This window comes from Sesamum indicum, linkage group LG14 (genome assembly GCF_000512975.1).
Source record: "Sesamum indicum cultivar Zhongzhi No. 13 linkage group LG14, S_indicum_v1.0, whole genome shotgun sequence".
Lineage (NCBI taxonomy): Eukaryota > Viridiplantae > Streptophyta > Magnoliopsida > Lamiales > Pedaliaceae > Sesamum > Sesamum indicum.
In genome coordinates this window covers 2782100-2808907 of record NC_026158.1, presented here as the reverse complement: position 1 = coordinate 2808907, position 26808 = coordinate 2782100, and the positions used below count along the sequence as shown (strand labels likewise).

At 36.9% G+C, this 26808-nt stretch overlaps 2 protein-coding genes across 3 annotated transcripts in view; one reads left to right on the top strand and one right to left on the bottom strand.

The window, feature by feature from the left end:
• Positions 2847–17220, top strand: LOC105176838 (serine/threonine-protein phosphatase 5). Of its 2 annotated transcripts, XM_011099765.2 has the most exons (13): positions 2847–3142; positions 3250–3419; positions 3596–3667; positions 4906–5056; positions 5914–6126; positions 7904–8012; positions 8190–8307; positions 8769–8916; positions 9368–9616; positions 15592–15717; positions 15829–15929; positions 16472–16546; positions 16777–17220. In XM_011099765.2, exons 1-13 carry the CDS (start codon positions 3058–3060, stop codon positions 16834–16836), a joined length of 1677 nt encoding a protein of 558 aa, XP_011098067.1. In that variant the 5' UTR covers positions 2847–3057; the 3' UTR covers positions 16837–17220. The 2 variants fall into 2 exon arrangements, with proteins under 2 accessions (XP_011098067.1, XP_011098068.1); XM_011099766.2 differs by lacking the exon at positions 5914–6126 and having other exon boundaries at positions 2851–3142.
• LOC105176837 (transcription elongation factor B polypeptide 3) overlaps positions 25601–26808 on the bottom strand; it is a 3764-nt gene continuing 2556 nt past the window's right edge. Inside the window, exons 6-9 of the mRNA XM_011099764.2 lie at positions 26746–26808; positions 26567–26639; positions 25994–26050; positions 25601–25910 (exon numbers count right to left, since the gene is read on the bottom strand). Coding sequence (XP_011098066.1) covers positions 25811–25910; positions 25994–26050; positions 26567–26639; positions 26746–26808 — 293 coding nt within the window. The 3' untranslated portion in view covers positions 25601–25810. The remainder of the gene's footprint in view (positions 25911–25993; positions 26051–26566; positions 26640–26745) is intronic.

Sequence of the window (26808 nt, the reverse complement as noted above, 5' to 3'; positions counted from 1 at the left end):
TGGAAAGATGCATTCACGACCCTCAAATCGGCCATGTTATCCCTACTGATTGTCCAGTTACCTGATTTGACCTTGCCATTTGAGGTCACCACTAATACCTATCAAGTGGTTGTTGGTGTAGTCTCTCACAACGGGAGCACGCTAAGCATGTTTCAGGAAAATGATGAGGCCACTTATGCAATCAACTTCTGACTATGAAATGGAAATATTTGGCATTAAGGAAGCTGTCTGTAAATGGCGCCATTACTTGTTGTGGCATTTTTTCCACATCTAGATGAATTAGAAAAATCTTTATGGCCTACTCAATCAAACCATTCAGATCCCCGCCTAACATAAGTGGCTCAAGATGCTCCTCAGCTTTGACTATGATATTCTATACTCTGGGCCGCAACAACACCATAGCCAATGCCTTATCTCAACACTCTAGTGTTACAGTCCTTTTATTATCTATTGTCATGACAACTTTCCTAATCATCATCAACCAATCATAAGAATTCTATGATACACCAACCAATTGTTTCATTATTGCACACTTGCAATGCAATCAAAACAACCCATTAACTTACTCTCTTTAGCACAGGGTAGCCCTTTATGGACATAGTCTACTGACTCTTGAACAAACACAAATGGGTCCACCTTACTCGTTGAGTTTCACTCCACCCCATTTGGCAGCCATTTCATCATCCGTGGCACCTTTTCCCATCTAGCTAGCTCTTTCTACTGGCCGAAGATGTTCCACAATGTCAAATCCTTCCTATGGCGTTGTGCTACCTTTCAACATAGCAAATATTCAACTAAAAAACCTATAGGGGCTTTACAACTATTATAATCCCACAATGGGTATGAGAGGACTTGAGCATGGACTTTAGGACTCACCTGTTGAATTCTAGTGGGAAAAAGGTGATATGGATTGTCGCGGATCGACTTTCCAAGTATGCACATCTTCTAGCCCTTTCAAATTGACTACCCTTTCGTTCGCTGTAATATCTGCAGTTGAGGTCTTTTGCCTCCATAGTATCCCTAAAACTATAGTAAGTGATCAAGACAACTTATTTTTTAGTTGATTTTTGCAGGAGATTTTGCAGTTAAAAGGCACGACTATCCAACAACAGTGCTTACGACCCCCAAACGAATAGGCAGACAGAGATCCTAAATTACGTGGTGGAGACGTTCTATAATGCTTTGTTATCGAGGAACCTCGTATATAGGGGCGTTTCCTACATCTCGCAGGTATTTGTACAACACCACTCTCCACTCATCGATTGGCACGGTCCCATTTCAGGCTCTCTATAGTTGACCGCCCTCAACGGCCACCTCCAATGTGTTGGGTTATTCTCCGATTGCTCCAATTGATGAGCCTTTAGCCGTTCCTAAGATGTTTTGTCAATGGCCAAGTATCACCTATCACGCACCCACCTTAAGATGACGCAACAAGCTGACAACAACAGTCAAGATCAAACTGTTTCTACGGGCGATTGGGTTTTCTTGCTCCTCTAGCCTTAGTGCCAGGTCATAGTGAGCCACCGTTCTTCACAAAAACTAGCGCGGTATTTTTTCGGTCTGTTTTGAATCTTACGTCAGATCGAACATGTAGCCTACAAGTTTAATCTGCTAGAGGGGTCAAGCATCCACTCCCTTTTTCATGCCTCACTGTTAAAGGCCTTTCATGACTAGACTCTAATGGTCATTGAAGCTCTTCCCCAAAACCCCTAGGTCCAATTGCTGTTTGCAACCCTTTCACATCCTGGGCTAGTGCACGGTCAACACTAAGATGGGCCCTCAACCTCAAGTTCTTATGCAATAACAAGGTCAGGATGAGACTGAGGCAACTTGGGCCTCTCCTAAAGAAATTCGGGGTTCCACACCTAGGCTTCCACATTGAGGACAAGGTCGGTTTTGATAGGTTGAGCTGCAAGATCCTGAAGGGCCTAATTGGCCAGACGATCCAACACCAAGTCAAAGTAGACCAAGGCAATCCACTTGCCCAACATCTAGGCTTGCATGACCAAAGGATTTTTATTAAGTACAATTAGTAGTACAAAATTTATTAGAATTAAAAAGAGGATAAGGACACCTTAGCTGCAAACTGGGGGGGGAAAAAGAGATTCACGACTCCTATGCCTTGGAGAACTTCCGTTGACCAACACTTGTTTAAGGTATGAGGCTTAAAAACACTCAAAGCCAGTGAGTAGGGAAAAACACACAATATATCTGAAGAAGATTCCAGGGTTTTAGACCAAATTTCAGAAGGAAAGTAAGCAAAAGACCACCTTACTTGAAAATTCTGAGAAGTCTGGGCATGTCAACACTAGAAATATGATTTTTCACTACGATTAATTATTATAGTCAAAAGAAAAAAAATCATGGCAAAATAAATCAACCACTTCTTTGCAACGGCCATTAACCATTGTTTTTGCAAGTTGGATTAAAACATTAGCCATGGCTAATGTATATTAAATTGTATATTATTTATCATATAATATATATAATATTATATATGTTAATCAGAGAGAAGGACAAAATTGTAAAAAAATACATTTTTTCATACCTAAAATCTCAGTCGACGCGCATGTACCACACACTCTTGCCTTGGGGATTTCTTTTATATTTTTCTTATATTACAGGGAGTGTAATTGATACTTTATTTTTTATTTCCAATATCACAAGTTCCTTGAATTTTTTCCTACATTTAACTCATAAATTTTATAATTTTATCTTTATGAAATTTAAGTACACAAGTTGATTGTGCCAATACCGTTAGCTTGGATAATCACGGGCAAAAACAGGAAAAAAACCACAAATACCTACGACTAATTGGTGTTCAGAAAAACAACAAAAATAAAAGAGGGAACGACAGCTAATTCTGTTGGCAGTTTTAGTTATTTCCTGAGCAGCAATAAGAAAGTAACGATCAACTAGGGCAAAACCGGTTTCATTCAGCTCCACCATCTATCTTTGTCACACTCACACACTGCAAGCACTCAATATTTCTTGTAGAAATTACATTCTCGGTAATAAGCGAAGAAAATCAATCATTTTGGTATAGCTGTTTTTAGCATGCCCCCGAGTATGGCTACTGAAAATTCCACAAATACTTCGCGAGCTGAAGAACTCAAACTCCTGGCCAATGAAGCCTTCAAAGGTACTTTAGCTTAAATTATACAAAAGTTCTTTACGGAAGATCTCTTTTTTGGTGTGTTGGGAATTTGTTTGATTCTAATGTGTTCTTCCATGCTTATTGTTTTTCAGCCCATAAATATTCTCAGGCTATTGATTTGTATACACAAGCGATAGAGGTGGATAACAACAATGCGGTGTACTGGGCTAACCGTGCGTTCGCTCACACCAAATTGGAAGAGTATGGAAGTGCTATACAAGACGCCACAAAAGCCATTGAAATCGACCCGAGGTATTCGAAGGCGAGTTCTAATTTCCCTCTTCTTTTGTTTCTCTTTTTTTTTTTTTTCCCTTTTTGGTTCTTGTTTTGGGGAAGGCGGATGTGATCTTTTTGTGTTTTGGGTATGCCTAAGGAGTTAATGATTGTGCGTTAACTTTTTTTGGTTCTTTTTCTTATTATTTTTGCTTTTCGTTACAGGGTTACTATAGACGAGGGGCAGCATATTTGGCAATGGGAAAGTTTAAAGAAGCTCTTAAGGATTTTCAACAGGTGGCTTTCCTTTTCTTTATTGTGCTGGCATTTTATATGCTTGCTGAAGTTTATTGATGGTTTTTATTAAAAGGTTTGCACTTAAACTTGTTCGTTGTACAAAGAATAAATCTTTGTTGATTTAGTGAGGGTGGTTTTGCTTCCTACAGAAATGCATGAGAAAGTTTGGCAAGCAGCTATTTGGGATATGTTGTTTGCATCAATGTGAATGAGCTATGACTGGATATCGTGTCAGAAACAATATCTGTTTCTGCTTGAATGTCTGTTTCTCATAGACCAGTAATCTCGGGTAGAATACTGAAAGTCATCACAGGGTATACCAAATTTATCTAAAGTTGTTAATATGGTTTTAAAAGGTCTGGCCGCCAACTAGATCATATCATCATAGTAACTAGCATATTTTAGATGAGGTTGCTCTATTTGGATAGATATTCTGATACCTCTGAGCTTCTAGTTTAAGACTGACAAAGATTTTAACATGCATACATGGAGGAAGAGAAAAAGACACACACAGCAAAGAACACACACACATATGGTATTTGCAAGCTGGTTGTAATACATGTTGGATCTAGTGCAAACAATCCAAAATATAAAAAGCATGGAGAATACCTTTCTAGTGTAATGTTCTTTTCATGAAAATATAACAGCTAATGTTATCCCTAATCCCTGACACGAGCCCAGGAGGTGGGTAGGACCCATATCCTTTTTTGTTTTCTCCAACAGCAATATCATGATTGTAAGTTTTTGTCCATAACATCATTGTTTAGGTGTTGATGCTGGATACATTCTTCTCGTGATCCTCTTTGGCATGAGAAAAGCCATCAATGAATAGCAATCTCTATTATTGTTGCTCACAAGACTCTGGGTTTTAACTATCCACTCTCTTGGTGAACTTTTCTTCTCTGCTTATTTTTCTTCTTCGGTTTCTGGTTTTTCTCCAGCATAATCGCAAATCCAATAATTGTACTGGTGTAAACTTGGAAAACAAACTGTGTAATGCCAAGGATGAACTATTTTCCTTGGTCTGGCTCTTCTATGATTTATTCTTTCAACATCAAATTTGGCTATTCACATTAATGATATGCTTGATTTGCATATAATTCCATCCTATTTACTTGCATGCTGTTTTAATATATATCTCAAAGTTTCTTTTGTTCACTCCTGGAAATTAGGTACATTATTTGATAAACATTTTCTGTGCACTGATCTATATTTTACTGAACTTTTGTGTAATTTAGGTTAAGAAAATATGTCCAAATGACCCTGATGCTACAAAGAAATTGAAGGAATGCGAGAAAGCAGTGATGAAGCTAAAATTTGAAGAAGCTATATCTGTACCTGAATCTGGAAGACGATCAGTAGCTGATTCTGTTGATTATCACACTATAGGTATGCAAAATTTGATTTGAGAAAAGTTCAGGTCTTTTGCTCCTGCTAAAAATCTTTAGTGATTCCTGCAAATTCAGTTCTCTCTCTCCCCCTCAATTTTTTCCCTTATTTGTCAAACTGGATAATTTGTCACTGGATTTTTTTTGCTATGACAATCCTGCCTTTAACTGCATTTAAATCACAAGAATTTTTGTTGGAATGCATGATAGCATAAAATGGATAGTTTCCTCTGCACACTATAATTGGCATCTCAAATGCTCTTGGTACAAGCATCTTTCTGAGTTCAGGGTATAGTTACTGGGTAAAGCTGCCGTTCATCTTCTTATATCCTCCATATCAAGCTTCAATATGGAAACAGTATCAATGAAGTGAAATATTGCGACCTAAATGATTGACAATATCTTTGCTACTTATTGAGATTGGTAACTCATGATTTTTTATGCTCTTCAATATTGAAGATGGTCACAAGTGGAGAATGAATAAAATCATGTTTATTTGGCATTCCTTGTATCAAGGAATAGGATTAATAAGCTTCCTCCTGTGTTCAAATTCTACTTCTGCATATATCTTGCACCATAGAGTTAAAATGATAATGTGTATATGAAATGCTGGATGTAACTGTTGGGACATCACACTATTATCACTTGCTTATAAAAAAGGGGTGTGCACACTCATATCAGAGTTGCACAAAGAGGGGGTTGTCTTGGATCCGATATGTGAGAATGGACCCCTTATGTAAGAGCCAGAAAGAAAATATTGGACATGCTCAACTTGTACTTTGCAAATGTTACTGAGTACGAAACTACATCCATTGGGAACTCGTATACTTACTAGTATATAATATTTTATCGTTTTAGGGACTAGCCCAGGCTCATCTTTTGTTTCCCTGAAAGTCACTGCTGTAGCAGCGGCAGTAGCACTAGTGGCAGTACTGGCAGTGCATGTGGGGACTGATGGAGCCATGGCAGTGGCAGCAACAGCTATGGCGATGGTATTTGTGGTATGGGGAACATGTTGGCTGTTCCGCTGCAAAGGCAGTGTCTTTACCAAGTGTCGAACACTTGAATTAGGTTAGATCATTTAAGATTAAATTTAGCATTGAGGAAAATCACAAGCGTTTATAATCATTTGAGTTTAGGAAAATCACAAGCATTTAGGTTTCAGTATTGACCACTGCACCAGCTGCTTACATCTGATTATGCTCTGATTTTCTGTGTTGTGCTAGCTAATTTCTATGATTGTTGCAACGCTTTTTAAGTTCCAGTTTCGGGGATCAGTTTTGACCATTTCATTGGCTGATTATATCTGATTGTGCTTTGAGTTTCGACTTCCTCTTCTTTCCTGGCTTATTTTGATAATTATTAGAATGCTTTCTAAGGTTCTGAATTTGGCCACATCATCAGCTGTATGTAGGTGTTTATATACGATATTCTTGGGCTTTCTTTCCTGTTCTTTTCAAGTTAATTTTGCATTGGAATCATAAATGCGCCTCTGTAGTCTTGGGGTTTGTCTGCCATGGTTCAAGACTGAATCAAGTTGGATGGTGGATTTTCGACGTATCTGAAGTAGCATATAAATGAACCAAGCCCAAAGCAATATACCAATGTAATCTGAAGTAGCATACAAAATGAACCAAGCACAATCCCTATTTTGCCTTTTGTCAAACCTACTTTAATTTATCAGAACCATATCTGTTCGTGCCCTAAATTTTGGGTGAACTACTAGTTTGGCCCAAAGTGAGATCTTGACTTCACTGAGCATCTTTCTGTTTCAGAAGCTAAATGAGAAGGCAAAATACTAATGTGGAGTAGGTGAAGACTAGGATTATCCGAGAGGTGGAGAAGTACCCAAGGATCCTGCTAATTAGAATCAGTTGGAATATTGCTGGTACAGATTCAAGGTTTAACATTGAAATTGGTTAAAGGTAGAAAATTATGGATTTTGGTGATCAAAAGGAACTGATTTTGAGTATAAATACACAACTCAGTTGCTGAAAAATTGAAGAAACATGAATGGTTGGAAGAAAATCTCTAGGTATTGGACCAAAGACCTCACTGGCATCACCCAGTTCCTGCACTCTCAAGAAGCTCAGAAGAACAGGGAACTGTTCAAATAGCAGGTCTTGCTTTGGCTATCTGGGAGTAGAGTTGTATCTCTTTGAGACTAGTCAACGTCGAAGTCACCTTCCTGTGGCCAAACATCTAATGAAGCAAAACCCATGCATCATACATGTGGGCAATTTTGAACAGATTTCTTGTTCACTAGATAAACAAAATTTATTTATTCATATCAGAACTTAACAAATTGATGTTACCTCTTGAAGCTTCTCATACATTTGTATTCCTGGTCGTTGAAGGATTAGTACTCAAATGTTCACAAATGAGTAGCCAAATATAATGCAATAAGCTACCGGGGTATGTTCTAGAGGCTAATGTTTTGATGGAGAATCTAAATAATGTCTTTATGTTTTTAATGTTACTTTCCTTTTTTCATGTTTTTCCTAGAAAGGTGAAAGCTAAAATTGGATAGTTTGGATTGATGAAGAAGTGTATGGTACTTTCCTGCCATTACGCCTGTATTGGTAGAGAGCAACTATTAAAAGGACATTTATCCTAAACAACTATTTCCTTTATCATTTTTTATCTCAGTTAAAAGAACGATGTGCTGCTCCCAAGTACTTTGATGTAATTCATTTGAATGTTAGTGGCATGGAATTATTAGCTAAACAATGATGTTTTCCAGAAATGCTACCAGCAGTTTTCCGAAACTGATTTACTTCACTTCGTATACTCCTTAAAACTAAATTAAGGCAAGCAAGTCAACAATGACTGTTTTTCCGGATGTCAGATGTGGAACCGCAATATGCTGGTGCAAGGATTGAGGGAGATGTTGTGACATTGGACTTTGTGAAGAAAATGATGGACGACTTCAAGAACCAAAAGTGCTTACACAAACGGTATATAGTGCCAGCACATTAATATGTGCATTACATACTGGGCAATAATTTTTTTATATTTTCACTTTGCCTTGTTGGGTGAGTACGAATTTGTATGACACCTTATGAGGTTTATTAATATCATTGTTTGGTGAAAGAAGTTAGTATTTGACTCTGATTGATGGTCTTTTGTTATAGATATGCATACCAGATTGTGCTGCAAATAAGAGAAATGCTCAGAGCTTTGCCATCTCTTGTTGATATTAATGTTCCTAACGGGAAGCATTTTACTGTATGCGGTGATGTTCATGGTCAGGTAATACTATTTCTTTACTGAATTCCATTGAAGCATCTCATCAGTATTAGCATCTCCTTTTTGTTAGCTGGCCACTGCACACACATAATGTTTAAGAGTAGTTATGACCATTTTTTCACCCATGGAAGCAATATTTCTAAGAAGCTTGGGTTGCTACGTTATGTATGCACTAACAGACTAGGTGTACTGAGATATTGTCAGCTGATGGATAGGGACACCAGCATGAAAAGACAATCCATGCATGCTAGGTGCCTAAATTTATGAATGTTGAGAGTACTTTAGTAGTCTCTCTGTTGTTGATGCAATGAATAATATTTCTGGCCCTTCTATGTTTTGGATTTATGCTAATTTGTGAAACGCAGTTTTCCTGTTTATACCATGCTTAATACCATGAGAGAATTTGTTATTCTATTCTTTTCTTGCAGAAACTAACATAATTGACTAATGATACGTGTTTGCAGTTTTATGATTTGATAAATATATTTGAGCTCAATGGACTTCCATCAGAAGATAATCCGTATCTGTTCAATGGAGACTTCGTAGATAGGGGTTCCTTTTCTGTAGAGGTCATACTCACCCTATTTGCCTTCAAGTGCATGTCTCCATCAGGTGATACTGGCTTTCTCATGCATCTTTGATATTCATTGCTCATTGCTTCAGTGACAACCTTATATAACTAAGTGTCCGGCATGTATCAGGAGGAGTCCCTGGTGTAGGTTTAGTTGTTGCTGTGTCTGAAGTGTGTCCATTTCACATTAATGAAATGAGTGGCCCTCTTGGTTGACAATATCAAATCCCATGTTGGGTAGTTCTCAGCGTGTAGCTGCATAAAATGGTGCCTAGCATTGTCTTTTACAAAATCAGTCCAAGGTTGTGCAAATTCTACAAGGGGCTCACTGTTGTGTCACTAGTTTTCTATCTTTGATCTAAAATAATGGTTAATAATCTTGAAATTCTGCAAGGATCTGGCATTCATCTCTTCTCGGATATGTTTCGCCAGCATTTACAGCATGTAGTGTTTGTCCTGATAGTTTTTGTTTTTTCTTGGGTTAATTTTCAGCTATATACCTTTCTCGAGGGAACCATGAAAGCAAGAGCATGAACAAGATATATGGTTTCGAGGGCGAGGTCAAGTCCAAACTGAGTGATACTTTCGTGGAACTATTTGCGGAAGTTTTTTGTTATTTACCTTTGGCTCATGTCATAAATGGGAAAGTTTTTGTGGTCCATGGAGGACTTTTCAGCGTTGATGGTGTGAAACTCTCTGATATCAAAGCAATTGATCGGTTTTGTGAGCCTCCTGAGGAAGGTAAGGTCCAAATCACTGATATAATTCCTTATTCCTATAATGCATCTAGCTTTTCTGGTTATTGTGGCATGTTCTCTTATAATATTGTTCTTGTAAATTGTGCAGTCTTCTATAATTTTGTCCTGACTCAAGTCCTTTTCCATGAGGAAATATTTCGATATAGTATTGCTACCTATTGTTGAGATACTCTTGACAGAATATTGTCTTCACCTACATCAAGTCGATTGGTCCTTCAAGAAGCTAATGTTATTGAGTTTTAGATTTGGTGAATGAATGCTTACTGAGCTCCCTGTTTGGGTTTGCCAGCCCCAAGATATTTGTGAAAAAAGAAAATCTTCTTATTTCTCATACATTTTAAAGTACAAAAGGGATCTGCATATGTAATTGTAAGTCCAGCATAATACTTAGAGTCAAGCTATTAGATCTTCAAATCCTAATCGTATGCTATTTAATGAATAAGCCTACAAATCAAACCTGTAATTAAGGATATACACTCACTACACTAACAATATGAAAGCTTGACATACAGGAAACTAAAAATCATCCCAAAATCTGGAACTATCTAGCTGTATCCCAACATTTAAGGGATTTCAAATCAAGCTTCCTGAGTTATTTACAGCTCATTATCCTCGACACTCTCCCTCAAGCTGAGGAATGCATGCCTTCCATTCTCAACTTGAATTCAAGATCATGAAATCTGTAACTATTCAGCCCCTTTCTTAGACAAGCTGATTGAGATTCTGATGGAACATAGGACATACAAACTAACTCTTTCTTGAATTTTTCTTTAATGAAATATCTCTCTCATTATGTTTTGTAACATCTGTCCTCTTTTGTTGTATAGGATTATGAGCAATATTAACAGCTGACATGTTATCACAATTAAGCTTAATATGACATCTCCACTTGATTCTCAAATCATCTAGCATAATCTTTAGCCACAACCCTAGAGCAATAGCCCCAGATTCTGATTCTATGGATCACGTGCCACCACATTTTCCCTTTCTTGCTCCTCCATGTTACCAGATTATGTCCAAAAAAATACTGTACCCTGTACTTGATCTTCTATCCACTAAGAAGCCTACATAGTTAGCATTGGTGTAAGCTTCTAGAGTAGCATATCGTTCTTTTTGAACAGAAATTTCCCTGGATTGCCTTCAAGTAATTTAGCACCTTATAAGCCGCTTGAAGATGTAGTTTTCTTGGTTCGTGCATTAATTGATCAATCAAGTTTACCGAGTATGTTGTGTTTGGGCGAGTGTGAGTGAGATATATGAATTTGTTAACTAACCTCAGTGACATTCTTTTAAAAGCTACTGGTTTTTCCTTATCATAACATATGGTCTGAATCCATTGGGGTGGAGACTGGCTTACACCACTCTTCCCAGTGTATGTTTATAAATTAGTCACAATTTTTTGTTTGAGATATGGAGTGTTGAAGTACTTCAGTTTCATCCCGTTCCTTTATCTGAAACTTTTTAAGTTTTTCTCCCTCTGCAGTTGAATGCTTAATGGAAAGAGTTTGATCACCTTGGCCTTTTATATTCGCAAAATCCTTTATAACCTTTGCAAATCTTCTGAACCATGCTCTAGTTGATTGTTTTAATCCATAAAGGGCCTTTTTCAGGCACTCCTTCTTACATGTGTCCTCAAGTTCTGGTGGAATGTTCATGTCGGTTTCGTCTACACCACCATGGACAAATGCATTTTTAATGTCAGACTGGAGGAGTTGCTAATTTAAGCGAGCAGTCACTGAAAACAGTATCCTCGAAATATTCATTTCTTGTAACTGGAGCAAAGCCTCATGAAAATCAAATCCCATACATCTTATAAAGACTTAATTCAGGCTTAACATCATACTGAAGGAGTTGCTAATTTAAGTGAGCAGTGTGAAAACAGAATCCTCAAAATATTCATTTTGTAACTGGAGCAAAGTCTCCTGAAAATCAATCCCATAAGTCTTAACAACCCCATAAGTCTGAGTGTTCATTTTGCCTCCCGATGTGCTTTATATCTGTTAAAGGGGTTTATCAGTCTTGTATTTCATGGTGAAAATCCATTTTGAATAACAATATTTTCCCTTATGGTTATCAACAATCTCCCATGTTTTTGTTCTATTCTAATGGACTGGCTCGTCTTCTCTCTCGTAGCAGCCCACTATCTCCATCTGGACAGTACCACAGAAACAGTGTGAGGGACAGAAACAGTGTTTAAACTTATAATGAACCTCTTGTGGGCTGGTGGCAGGTGCTTAAGAGAGATATAATGAGATAGAGGATGGAGGGGTCATTTAGTGCACTCTGGTAACTTTTCTAACAATAATGGGAAGCTCTAGTCATTATTGAGTCAGTATATATTTCAACCACTTGTACATCTAAGGTGGATTAGATTTTACTGTGATGATCTCAGTTGGATTCTGGGACTTGTATCAGTTCTGGAATGTCCTTTCTCCTTGAATACACCTGAGCGAACTTTGGAAGCTTATGAGTGACAATGGTTGAGATAGAAAATGACTCGGGGTAAGTAGAACTGGGTGGTTCAGATGTGATAGGCTAGAGGACTTGAGCTTAAGAACGCGGGCTGGAATATGAGGAAGCTCAAAGTCTTTGAGTGGTCACAGGACCCATAAGTACTATCTTTCCATATTTAAATTTCCTCCTGAAGATATGAATTGGAGACAAAAAGAAAGTTCTTAATTTCTGTAGAGTTGTAAAATTTTCTAGATGAAGGGTTGTAGATGGGTAACCAAGGAAGAGACATTTTATGGCTTAGGGGGCTAGCTTACCTCTGTTGGTTGTGGACATGAACAAAGACATGGTTTGAGGCCATTGGAGTTTCGGGGGGGTGGGGTGGGGGGGTGTTAGAAACTATTAAGGATCTCTATAGGACTTTCCTTGTATAACATATGTAAGGAAGTCTGTTTTCTATGTATGTGGACGTAAGAACGAGGTCTCCCCAATAGGACTAAGGATCATTCCTTAGAAAGTGTAAAGTCAATAGGTGTTTAGTAAATTCTCGTTTGCTTCTTTTGGGTCTCTTGTTTTCTTGAAGTGTGTTAACACAAGATGAATCATGGATAATGCTGTGATTAAAAGTGGGGTGAGAAATTCTGGTTGAGATATTAACTCTAACCCCAAATTGGTTTTGAGTCATTAGGTATATAACAATGCGAACATCATATTTTTGTGTAAGAACAAAAAGCCATTTAACCTGAAGACAATCATCAAGGTTAAAAGACAACAGCCTGAAAAACATTGCATACAGTGGGGGGCCTCATATGTCACTTGAATGAAATGCAAAGGATGAGAACCTCCTTTATAGCTAATGGAAAGACAAACAAGTATCTTTTATCAATTGACAAATATCACAATGGAACTCAGAAATATCTAGTCCTTGGAACAAATGAGTAAACATGACTCCTAACCTTAATAAGGATGACCTGGTGACAATATACAGTCAAATGGCATCTTTATTCGAGGAACTAAGGAAAGACAAACACCGGACAAGTTGCTCCTCCCTTTCTCATATGATTCTAGGTAATAAAGGCCTCTTCTTTCCTTGGCAAGTTCAGTCCTTCTCGATCCTGATCACCAAAACCATAATAAGGGAAAAAATAGCATAACCTTTATGATCATGGATAAGCTTCTAATTGGAGACAAGACTGGCCAACAATTTTGGTAAATGAAGGATATTCTTAAGGATGAGGGTATGTGAGTTTTGTATATCTCAAAACCCTGCAACAGTAGCTGAAGAGCAATTGCCAATTTAATTTTTGTGTTACTTGGGCATGTTGTATAGCTGTGGAAGATATGGTGGTCATATGATCTGTGGCACCTAGTCTCGTATCCAAGAATTGGCATAAATCTTTGTGCATTTTCATGCAAAGAGAAAATGAAGATTTGCCTGAGAGATCCATAGAGCAAGTGTGGAAGGCTTCTCAAGAAAAGCCAGCAAGTTTTTTCACTTCTCAATTTCTTTATTGTTGAACTTCCTCGCAGCATTACTTTTTTCTTAGTTTTGGGCTGTACTGCCGTGCATGCTTGAACCCTCTGCTGATCTATTGGTTTCCCCACTCTTGACCTGGTGGCTTTCCATTTAGCTTCCAGCATGTCTCCTTGTGTTTGATTTCTTGCGAGAGGTTATATTGGTCTTCTCCTCCTTCCTCTGTTTTGCTCTTTTTGGGTGTCTGGGCAAATCCCTCTTTCCTTTCTCCAAATGTGACCTGCTTCTGATACTAGGGTGAACCCGTCAACAGTTTGTGAATGAAGCATAACATACTTCGTCGGTATTCTTCTGCTTGAATCAATGAGATGTCTCTTCTAGTCACAATTTATTGTCGAGTATTTAGATCCTAACCTGATTGAGCAGCAGCATCTGTGTGCGATAAATGAAGTCCCGAGTCTCCTTTTAGTAGCCAATAAGCATGCACAGGTCACTAATCATGGAATCCTCCTCATCCTAATGCTTAAATGTTGGTCATCCTTCGCCAGTCCTGTTCGAAGAAGGTGGCTAAGTCTTCCTTTGCCTTTGAGATACATGCCCAAAAATTAAGACCATTTTAGATAGGTTTTCTAATTAAGCCATAAGAGGCCTGGGTATTCAGCAGCTCCCCAGTTTCTGACAGAATTTGGTTCTTTGGTTGGGTTAAAGCTGCTTACAACAGTGGTTTTTGTGGTTAACATTTTGAAGAAGGAAACTCTCAGGAATTAAGGATGCCTGAACAGAATTACGGGACTAGAGAGAAAACTAAGTATGAATAACAACAGTGAAGGCTGCTTGAAGAAGAAGAAATAATCCTGGAAAAAGACCTAAGGCTCTCTGTATCACGTGAAAGAAGAAAATTTTCTTTTTTCTCATATATTTTGAAGTACAAGAGGCACTATATATATACAAGTGTAGGTCCAACATAATCCTTAGATTCTTAGAATCAAGCTGTTGGTCTTGAGCTCCTAGAAGTATGCTACCTAAAGCATCAGCCGTGTAAGTGTACACACTTACTATACTGAGAATGTGAAATCTTGAAAAATAGGAAATAAATCACTACTAAAATCTGACACTATGTAAGACAACCCTCATTTGAGGGTTTCAGATCAACCTTCATAATCTGTCTATAGCTCATTCCCATGAACAGGAAATGTTCTTTATCAGAGGTTGGGTATTCTCGTAACTTGGTTAGAATATGACAAGTCTTGTTTATCTTTCTGGCCCTTCTCGTCTATTGAAAGAGAGAGAAAAAAATTTACCCTGTTGAAAAATCCACGCACATCTTATATCCTGGACGAATTGATTCCACTCTTCTTCTTCATGGCCATTTGCGTAGACCTGATCTTTTGTCCTGGTTCAAAATGGATTCAAAATTGTTCTCTCTGTACCCCTATTCCTTTTGGTTGTATCATATTTCTTCTTTGGTTTTGCTCCTTTTTCCCCCTCAAATTTTTGTTAGGATTGTTAGTAATCCGTTGCAGAAGGTTGTCCATACTGGTCTTTTGTCTTAACATTGGTAATCCTATAAAAATCTCTTGCTGACCTATTTGCACCTGTAATAATTTCTATTTCTGATTAGAAGAGACTAGCTTATAAAGTGGCTACAATATAGCTTTTGAATCATTGCATTTATGTATAAAATGGAACCTTGAGCTGAAGTTGCATTGTCAGCTGATATCAGAATGTAATGTTTTTCATCTCTGAGTTCAACTTCGAATGGATTTACCTTCTGTGAGTGTGGTGAATGATAAGTTAGTTCATGTTTCTCTAACTTTTGTCTAAGTCTTAATAATATTTTTTCTGGGGTTAAATCTTCTAAGTCCATCATGCCATATCTCTTGACCTTCTGGATTCTCTTTTCTGATGTTAGCTTGGAAAATCCCCACTAAAGTTTCACAAGAATCATAACATATTGCAGCATGTTATGTCATGAATTAGCAGAGCTTATTTATGCAGGTAGGGTTTATTCATTACCTTTTGATGTTATCCAGGGTTAATGTGTGAATTGCTCTGGAGTGACCCGCAGCCGCAGCTTGGGCGGGGACCAAGCAAGCGTGGTGTTGGTCTTTCTTTTGGTGCAGATGTAACGAAAAGATTTTTGCAGGACAACAACCTAGGTTAATTTTCTGTCTTTAATGAGTGACAACTTAGTCATTTTCCAGCTGGTAATGTGTTTTTATCTTTCCTTGAACAAAACATCAGGGGTTCAACATGTTCTTGTTTTACAGATTTAGTGGTGCGGTCACATGAAGTTAAAGATGAAGGTTATGAGATTGAGCATGATGGTAAACTTATTACTGTGTTTTCTGCTCCAAACTACTGTGATCAGGTAATTTGGTTTTCTGAATCCATCTTGTTATGTCTAAAGCCTCTCTTGAGCCTTGGCATCGTATTTCAGTATTATAGCTGGAGTAGTGGACCCGTGCTGAAGAAATGTTGATAATAGCTATATATTACTAGATTGTTTCGGTCAAGTAACAGATATTTCCTTCTCACTGTATTTCTCCTGCATTTATTAAATTTTCAAAAATATTGTGGACAAATTGACAAATGGGGTACAAATTTCAATTAAATCAAGATTTGTAATGTTGATTGCCATTATGCAATCTATTGAATAGTAGACTTGTGTGCTCTCGCGTTCTGGTGTAGATTATACTCTCTTACGTCAAACCAGTTATCACTTGTTTTGTGCTTCGCGTTTGAATATGTAAACGAAACTGTTCTGCTGAATCTGCTCATAATATGAAGGATCCAGCCTCAGATTAACTTTTGCTCTAACATTGTTTTTTCACTTGCTGTCCTTCGCCCAATAGCTGGTATATTTTATGGAAAATTGACACTTTCTTCTTGAATTTGTCTTGGTTGGTGCAGATGGGAAACAAGGGTGCATTTATTCGTTTTGAAGCCCCAGATCTGAAACCAAACATAGTCACATTTTCAGCAGTGGTTAGTCGCTTCTTTCCTATATGCGCCGCCCTCCCCCCCTCCCCGCCCCACACCCCCCGCAAAACCCAAGACTAGAAGAATATATAAAAAGAAACCAGATCTTTTTTTCCTTGTTCCCTTGGAATTTTGTTGCTGGATAGAAATATGGAGACAGAAAGGCCCACTTTGGTCTGTTTATATTAAATACTGGGTTATGTTAACAGTTGACCTGAACTTTTTGGTGATTGCAGCCACACCCTGATGTGAAGCCAATGGCATATGCAAACAACTTCCTACGGTTATTCTCATAATCCCATACTCATAAATTTGTGACGGAAGAAACTCCTCTTGCCACACAAGTGCAAAATGGTGGTAGAAGGCTGAAGAATCCTTGACATTAAGGAAATCAGCACATGTATATGACACCCATGACTCATTTCTGACCTGCCGGCGTGTGACCTGGAAAATTCAGGCTAAGCTGTCAAAAAAGTGGCTAAGTAGGTTCCATGTAGAATGGTCGCTACTTCATCTGTAATTTATAATTACTTGTGTAACGTTATTGAGATTTTGATTTGCTCTGGATACATCGTCTGGTGTCAACGGTCAATTCATTGCCTCGACAATGAGGTGAGTTCTTTGTAGCAGATCTTGGGGCACTGGTTTTGGAAATATGTTTGATCGTTTCGTGAGACAAATGTATTTTGGGTGTAGATCAATGGGTATGACGTTTCTTGATCCAGAATTCACTAGGTCGAAAACATCTACAATTGTTGGTTTTTGTACTCTTTGATATTCTTTTTCTTTCCTTCTCTTTGTATTTTTTGTTGAGTTTTTGGGGTCTGGTGCGTGTAATGTTGGGGTCAAGTTCATAGGCAAGGGGAGATCACCTTCTTACTATGAAGGAAAGTTGGTCAGTACCATTTGGTACCTTTGATCCAACTAGGAAATATGAAGTGCGACGTACTTGTAGAAATATATTTTTAAAGATAAATATATGTATATATATTATTTATAGTTAATTATAAAAATATTAAGTTCATAACAATATAAGTGTTTCTGTAATTGAAACATTAGTATGTACAGTTATATTTTCACACAAATCGATAATTAGTGTTTTTATTGTGATGAAACTATTTAATTCCACTTTCTAATTTTAATTGGTACTATTAAATTAAAAAAAAAAAGGTTTATTCTCCAATATTAAAAGTTTGTATTTTGTGTTCACTAATAACTATATTAATTATTTTGTATCACACAAATTAATATGAAAATAAAAATAATAATATTTAGAAATTCAATACTAAAATAAGATTAATAGTCAAAAATTCCTTATTTTAAATTATTTTATAAGAAATCTGTTCAAATAAAATTGACCAGTTTTTTTTTTAGAGGAAATTGACCAGTTTCCATTTGTGGGTTGTATGTCTATTTGCTGTTTTTTTAATTTAATATAACTTTTGGTTATATTATGTATATATTTTTTCTTTTACTACTATATCTTGAATGTCATGTATTTTCAATTTATTAACATCAAATGATTTCAAATCAATAATTTTTAACTATTGTTAATAAAGATATAATTTAATTGGGTTATAGTATCAGTATTTGTATTGCCAATGAAGCGTAGCTTAACTAATGATTTGTTAGATATTGATATCCGATAAATCACAAAAATGATTGTAATCAATTTATTTTAATTAATAATATTTCATTACTCTTATTTCAAAAAAAAAAATTATCAGTAGTTGTATTGCAAGATTCTATAAAATATGCTAGTTATATTTCATATCAACTTTTAAAGTATTATTTACATGATTGATTAACTTAAGAATCTTGAAAATATTATTGAATAAAATTTTACATTGCAAAGAAAAAGATTATGATGAAAATATAAAAAGCCGATAATAATAAAACTTGTTGCTATATTTTAAGCAATAGGAAATTTTTAGGAATTGATAAAAATCATGTTTACAATAAAACATGATTTTACGTTGAATCTAACAATTATAATAATAGTTAGTTAATTAAGTATGGATAATAATAATTGTATACTTAAAAATTTATAACTGATTACGAGATTAGTACATATAAAAGGCATCAAATAATTTTTTTTCTTTTTTTTGAAAGGGAATCGGAGAAATATATAAATTATGATGGGGCATCAACTAGGGATATAAACAAGTCGAGCTCGATTTTGAGTTGTATAGCTCGAGCTCAAGCTAAATTTAGCTCCAGCTGGGACAAGCTCGAGCTGATTTTATTATTATTATTAGATTAAATTATGGGAATCACTAAATTTTTACATAAAATTTATAAGTAGTAAAATAAATTGCATAATTTATATTTATAATGTTAGTATTACATTGATGTAACTATCATCTTACATTGTTGACCAATATGGGTTAATAGGACCATCAAAATTTAGATCAAACCGTTAGATATGATTAAACTTACAGAAAAATATATTTGATAAAATTTTAGACTTATTGGATATACGGATGTCGAGATATCGTACGCAGAACATAAGAATAATCATTCAAGACAGTGTATCGTTGAATCAGGCTATGTAATTACTGTTTGATATAATTTAATCAACACAGTCTTATATATATTTAATTTTGGTAAGAATCGAGTGCCCGAATTTTAAGATAACATAATTGTTGATTAAATTTTTTATCTCTATATATATATAATAAAATAATAATAAAAATAATTAAAATTGTTCAACCATCATTATTACTGTTATTATTTTTAGACTAATTCATAGGAATCACTAAATTTCGACATAAATTTATAAGTAATAAAATAGATTGCAAAATCCATAGTATTCATCCTGATATAAATATGAAACTCAAAAATAGATATAAAAATCATAAGTGAATTACTTATCAATTTAAAAAATGTATAACACAATACAAATATATATTAAAATATAACATAAAGTTTATATGTGTCATATTAAATAATAATTTTAATTATAAAAAATATTATAATTTACTAAGTTGTGATTAAGTTTGTTTTTGTATAAAGATTAAATGTATAAATAAAAGTACCATAATTTATTATTCTAAAATAAAATGTATGATATTGATTAATAATTATAATATGTTACTTTTGATTATAAAATTGATAAAGTATTGAATAGAAAATTAAATATAAATATATATATAAATTTTATAAATAAAAATATATATAAAAAAAATAGAAAAAGCTCGCATAGCCGGATGAACAAAGAGAATTGAGCTCGAGCTCAAAATCGAGTCGGCTCGTGAGCTCGATTCCGCATCAACCCTCAAAGTCTCAACAAGTAGTAGAGGAGGATGAGTTCCATCCTGAACATAACACACAAGTCGTGCACATTAGCAGACCTATGCACAAAGGAAAAAGAAACAAACCCCAAAATAGGGATGATATCTTGAATAATAGGAACAAATCTTTTGAATAACCGATAAGCAGTCCCCTTCCACGATGCAAGAACCCCACCCACATTGAAGACATATAGCAGCTAGAGCGATCTAAAATATTTTCACATCTTCGAGAGTAATCCCGCAAAATGAAATAATCCAACCTTGTCCTACCCAAATGAATCCACTCCTTCACCACCCATTTTGTGTCCTCCACAGAAAGGATCAGCGTCAGCAAAGATTCTCAGAGCGTTATGACAAAGACACGATGCAAAAATTCTGACTGTATGTGCTACCTTCGCCTTCCAAATGAAGGACCAACTACTATAAGATTTATTACTCTGTTCCGCCTCAGCCTTGATGGACAAGAGAGACTTAACAGTGAAAATTCCTTGTTTATCCAAGTGCATGGAGAACCTGTCAGATTTAATAATCTCAGCATCTTCAGGATAGAAGAGAAAATCCCAGCTCAGAATTCCAACTATCTTGTGAAGAGCTCAAGATATGAAACCCCAACATGCTGTGGGAAAGGGTTCTGAGGAGTAATAGGAAGAAACATATGGAGCCTTGGAAGCCAAGGATCATTCCACACACACACTCGCTGTCCATTGCCTTAATAACTTCAAAAGACTCAAGAATGCTTCTCCAAATAAACGACATATTGGAGACCTGTCTCGTGCTCAAGAACCGAATATTCTGTTAATCAGTAGGTCTGGATGTTTTAATCCTCCAACAACATCACTAAATTGAACGCTTGGTGATTTCAAAACCCCATTCAGCCATCCTTCTTACTACAGCTCATTTTTTCCCAAGCCATCCGTTGAATCTTATTCTTGTTGGACTCATTCCAAAAGCAGTTAGCCGATACACTTTTGATCTCTTTCAATAGTGTAATTGGAAGCTTGAACACGCTCATGCAATAGGAGGGGATAGCTTGAATAATAGACTTAATAAGAATATCCTTACCTCCTTGTGACAAAAACTTCTCCTTCCATGTTGCCAATCCCTTTCTCGGATACCACTGAAGATCTCCCTTTTATTTCTCCCCGCCTTAAATGGGAGACCCAACTACTTTGAAGGGCTTATGTCAATTTGGACTCCTAGGATAAGTGCCAGTTCTTTGCGCTCTTCAGTTGGAATGTTACGACTGAAAAAGATCAACGATTCGTCGAAATTAATTAGCTCATAGCCCCAATGATGCTTGGCAAAAGATGAGGGTGTTATCAGCAAAGAGTAAATGGGAGACCCTGGGTGCATTTCGAGCCACTGTCACACCCCGAATGTCCCCTCGAGCTTTTTTATTCTGAAACAAACAGCTAAGTGCCTCTGCATAAAGAATAAATAAATAAGGAGAGAGAGGGTCCCTTTGAGGAACTTCCACTCAATTCTGTCATAAGCCTTACTCATATCTAATTTGATAGCCATATGACCTTCCTGACTTCCTCTCCTAGTTCCAAGAAAGTGGTTTACGTTGAACGCCACAAGCACATTGTCTGTAATGAGTCACCCGGGTATGAATGCAAATTGAGAAGGGGATATGATAGTGTTAGGAAACGGTTTCAACCTATTAGTGATTGTTTTAATTAGAGACAAGCTTGAAGACAATATTGCATAGGCTAATAGGTTGAAACTGTGAGACAGTTTCGGAGTTCTTACACTTGGGGATAAGGACAATATAGGTGAAGTTTAACTGAGGAGAAACATTATGATTATTAAACATATTGAGAACACAGGATAATGTAGCATGACCCACTGTGTTCCAAAAGCACTCGTAAAAAGCCATCGGGGTCTAGGGATTTAAAAGGAAAGATTTTGGGATAAGGAATGCTTTACCTCATCAGCAGTGTAATCCTCCAAGCGACGCTGATTCATCTCTTCAGTCACACGGTGTGGCACAGTCCTTACCACTTCATTAAGCTCAATTTCAGAAGGATTTGACGAGGTGAAAATGGAATGGAAAAAAGAATGAATAATATCCTGGATAGCAGAATCATCGTCTCTCCAAACCTCATTATCATCTTTAAGCCGATCAATCTGGTTAGTCTTTCTTCTTTGTGAGGTTATAGCGTGGAAAAAACGTTGTGTTCCTATCCCCTACAGCTAACAAAGCCGTTTTTCCTCTTTGTTTCCATTTAACCTCTTCTGCTGACAGAAGTTGAAATAATTCTCCACTCAAATCTACCAATTGCATCCGAACAACATCGGTAGCATTCGAGTTTTGCAAACTATCAATTTCCTTTCAACCTTAAAAATCCTGTCTCTGACTTCTCCAAACTCAGTTCTGCTCCAATTAATCCCAGTTTACAACTTTCGAGCTCTATCATCAGAAACCTATTTGGATCCTCTTCCCCGGAGTTACCCCATCGATTAGATATAACTTGCTCACAAGTCTCGGACTTAATCCATAAAGCATCAAAACGTAAGGGCCGTGTACCTCATTTCCTTCCATTCCCGGCAGATGGATTGCGGTCAAAGAGGATCAACGAATGATCAGATTAAACCCGTTGAAGGTGTGTGATTCCTGAGTTCGGCTATTTTGAGTTCCAAGCAGCATTAGTATAGGCTCTATCCAGACGCTTCCAAACTGTATGAGGCGTTTCCCCATTATTAGCCCATGTGAATGGAAATCCTACAAAGCCAACATTAGAGAGTCCACTGTCGTTGAGAGCTTCTCGAAATGCTCGAAGCTGCAATTGTGGTGTAGGGACAACCCCTTCTTTTTCCAAATCCTCTAAAATAGTATTGAAATCCCCGGCGCAAACCCACGGCATCGTAGAGGGCCCACTCAAAGTGTCCCATAAATTCCAATTGCTAACCGGTTGCTTGTGTCTGGTGCACCATAGAAGCCCGTAAATCTCCAAAAATCCTCGCCATCCTCCAGCTATATTCAAGGTTCAATATGAGAACTAGAAAAAATCGATAAGTTGAAGAAGATACTTTTGTTCCACAACAGGGCGAGACCCACTCCTTTCCTTCTTGAATCTACTCCAAAACCGTACATGTCAAGACGTCTATTCATTGTTTGGATCTTTTTACTGTGACATTTAGTTTCTACAAGGAAGACCAATGGGGGTTTATAGCGCTTCACAAGCTCGCTTAAATGATGAATTGTCCAAGAACCCCCCAGACCTTGGCAATTCCAGAGAAGCACGTCATAATCCTCGACGGGACCGCAAGCATCTGCCGTCGTTAAGGGATCTTCGTTCACATAAGATGGTGGTAACTTGCGTTTATTGAGACTAGGAGGTTGGGGTTTAGAATTTGGTTTTCGCAGGCTCGGTGATGATGATGAGGCTCGTTTCTGACTGGACTGGTTGATAATAGGTCCAAGGTTGAATGGGTGGGAGAGTGTATTGAGACGTCAACAAGGTTAAAAGTATTAGTATCTTGAGCCGCATTCTCATTCCTAGGATTACGTACAGTGAGTGTATGGTCATTTTGGTTCAAGATGACATCAGTAGGTTCAGGTACATGGGTTAGGTTCAGAGGGGTTACTCTGTGAGATGGTATGGTGTGGAATGATTGAGTGTGGGTGAGATGGGCAAAGTGGAGCTGCATGCATGGGAATTAGTGGAGGGATGATGAAAATTGTGAAAGCGCATGCATGCTTTTGGTGAGAGGGGTAGGAGGAGTTTAGGGGAGGGGGGAGCAGGTACAACCACAACCAAGCGTTCTTTAGCAGGGGTAGCGTGCATGGGCAGGAATTGAGGATTTTGGTAGATATGGGCTGAGGTTGTTCTCCAATATCTCCTACAACAACAACTCCTTTATCCACTATCAAATTTCTTCTCCAAGGCAACTCACCATATGGGTGTTGCTCAAATAAATTCTTACTGGAAATACGCTGATTCTATGGGACAATGAAATCCTCTTCGTATCTCAATGGAGATGTGGCCGAGCACGCCACAGAGATAGCAAACGATTTCAGTAAAGGTTTCTTGCGACCATCAACTGGTTCTGGGAGTTGTCAAAAACCCTTCCAGACCGCCTTTCATATCCAGGCAATGATTAAATTGTAAGCAAATGCTCCTCCTAATCAACAAGCCTTTCACTGGCTGCAGTAGGAAGAGAGCATGTTGCAAAGAGCATCAAAGTTGGTATTTCAATGAGATAAGACCCTCCCTACTAGAAAAGATTTACTCAACCCTTCAATTATCAAATCCACTTATGGCAATGTATGATTTCCTTTGCCGAAAATTATAACATAATTAGCGAAGCTGACGTCCCATACTTTAGAGGTCATGGGTTCGAACCCTATCTTATGCATAGAATATTGTTTCTACTGAATAGAATGTGGTGTTTCTATTGTAATAATATGTATTCATTAAAAGAATATTATAATTAATTTATTTCAATTATAATAATTCATTGTTCTTACGTCAAAAAAAAAATTATAACGAAGCAACATACAATCAATCATTAACAGAAAGGAAATTCTTTATTAAACGAAAACCACACCCCAAATACCTACCACAAACTTAACATTAATGGTTCATCACTAGGTAATCCAGACGTGGTATAGGGTGTGGTGGTATTCTTAGAAATTCATCATAGGCCAATATGGTCGAAATATGGGCTCTCCGTCAACTTGGGTTAAATGTAGGGTGTTCGAAACCTTATTACAGAACTTCCTAAAATTGTCGCCATTACCGGGAGACAGACACAACACACGGAGTTCATCCCTACTGCAAGACTTTTGGAAGAGCTTGACTAGATTTCCAAGACTGCAACTACATTTTTTGTAGGATTAAAGGCAAGTCTCTTAATTTTAGGCAATTTTTATTTTAGTCCCGTAACTTACTAGGGTTCCATTTTAATCCTCTATAACTTTAAAAAACTCAATTTTGGTACACATTTAGTTGGAAATTTGTCTCAGTCATCGAAAAAAGTCACATGGCTTCACGTGACTTTTTAAATTGGGGCTTTCGTTTTTATTGGCTTAAAAAGCTCACATGGCGATGATGTGGAAATAAAAGGTATACCAAAATTATGTTTTTGTAAGTTATAGAGGACTAAAATGAAACTCTAGTAAGTTATGAGACTAAAATGAGAATTGTATGAAGTTAGGGGACTAAAATTGCCTTTAATCCGTTAGGTCATGTGACTTTTTAAGCCAATAAAAACAAAACCCCCAATTTAAAAAGTCACGTGAAGGTCATGTGACTTTTTCCGGTGACTGAGGTAAATTTCCGACTAAATATGTACCAAAATTGAGCTTTTTGAAGTTATATAGAACTAAAATGAACCCTAATAAGTTATGGGACTAAAATAAGAATTTCTTGAAATTAAGGGACTAAAATTGCCTTTAATCCTTTTTGGTATAGGAAGGCAAATCAGGCAGCAGATAAGCTCACTGAAGTATCTACGTATTTATTTATTTTTGTATAAATCACTTATAACATCTGCCCTGAATTTTTTACACCATTTTTGCATTAGAATAGTTGTGATTCCTATGTAGACAATGTCTCCCATTATGATGTAAGAACTTGTTCCAACTCGTTTATTGCAGCCTCTAATTCAAAGTTTTATCTCAACTCTTTCAAAGAGTACTTTTATTTTTCTTCTTCCTTGTTTATGTATTTATTTTAATATCTGTAGTACTTATTAACTTAATTTATTTTGCTCATTTTTCCTCAAAATATTTTTTTCTTCATCTGAGAGATCAAAAGAATATCTAAAAGATGTCAGTTGTGTATACATAATTTGAAGAGGATTATGCACAATTATCAACCTGGCCGATTATGTTTAACATTGACCAGGACAAGATAGTGGAATTGATGGATATTTTAAAGTCATATACTGAACAGAAACATCAGGTTTTACTGCTTGCGAACACAAACAATACAACATTGCTCTTTAGAAAAATCACTGCACATCTTCTCTAAAATCTTCTCTGAATTGGCTTGGTTACTTTGGATGATGATGATGATGATGAAGCAGCAAATCCAGAATTAACAATTGGCTTCCTTGTGGAAGAAACACTGCCAAACATCCAAAAGATGGTATGATCAGAAATGGTAATTAGGGAGGCCAGTTACAAACATCCTGTGGTTGTTGAAATTACCTATGATTCCTGTGAACCACCTTATTCTTCATGGCCGCTATATTTTTTACCTCTCGGCTGTCATGGAAGAGCGAAGAATTAATGCCAGGATATAGAGTGAAGATGATATCTTAAGGGAAATTACCATATAACAACTATATTGCAGAAGGGCTCTACCGCAGAAGGGCTCTACCAAAGTAACTGCTTCAGATGTCAGAATGCAAAAGAATGGAGAACGGGATGCATTTATGGATGAAGATGAATGGTAACACTGATGGCTATCTTTGGATAGGATCTTGTGTGATCCACAGGCTTTGCAATGAAACCTTCAGTTTGAGAAAGTGAATTGTCGTCTTCTGACCCCCCAAGATATTCCAAGAAGTTAAAAAGAATGAACAATGTGACTGGATCCAATTAATTGCAGTTTGAGGAAGTTGACAACTTTAGGTGATGCTCATGTCGGAACATCTAGTTGCTAAATGATTTTGATGGAAATGGCAACAAATTCAAAATAATTCTGCAGGCCACAAAAATATTACTTTTGCTATACCTAATAAAAAGAGGAACCTAGGAACAATGTTTCAGGAACTTTACCTGTTAATGAATTCTAGCTTCGCCTTCTTCAGCAAGCCACTTTTTGTGTTGTAAATATTGCTAGCAGCAACACCTACGAATGGTTCAATAAACGTACGTTCACCACAAAATGTTTCAAGCGGCTCCAGAACTAAATAGGAATTATGCTAACAGCATAAGCCAAGGAACAGACAAAGTACCTCCATAAAAGCTTCTTTTCTTGCTAGGAGGTGGAACCTTTGAACATAATTGCACTTGTCGAC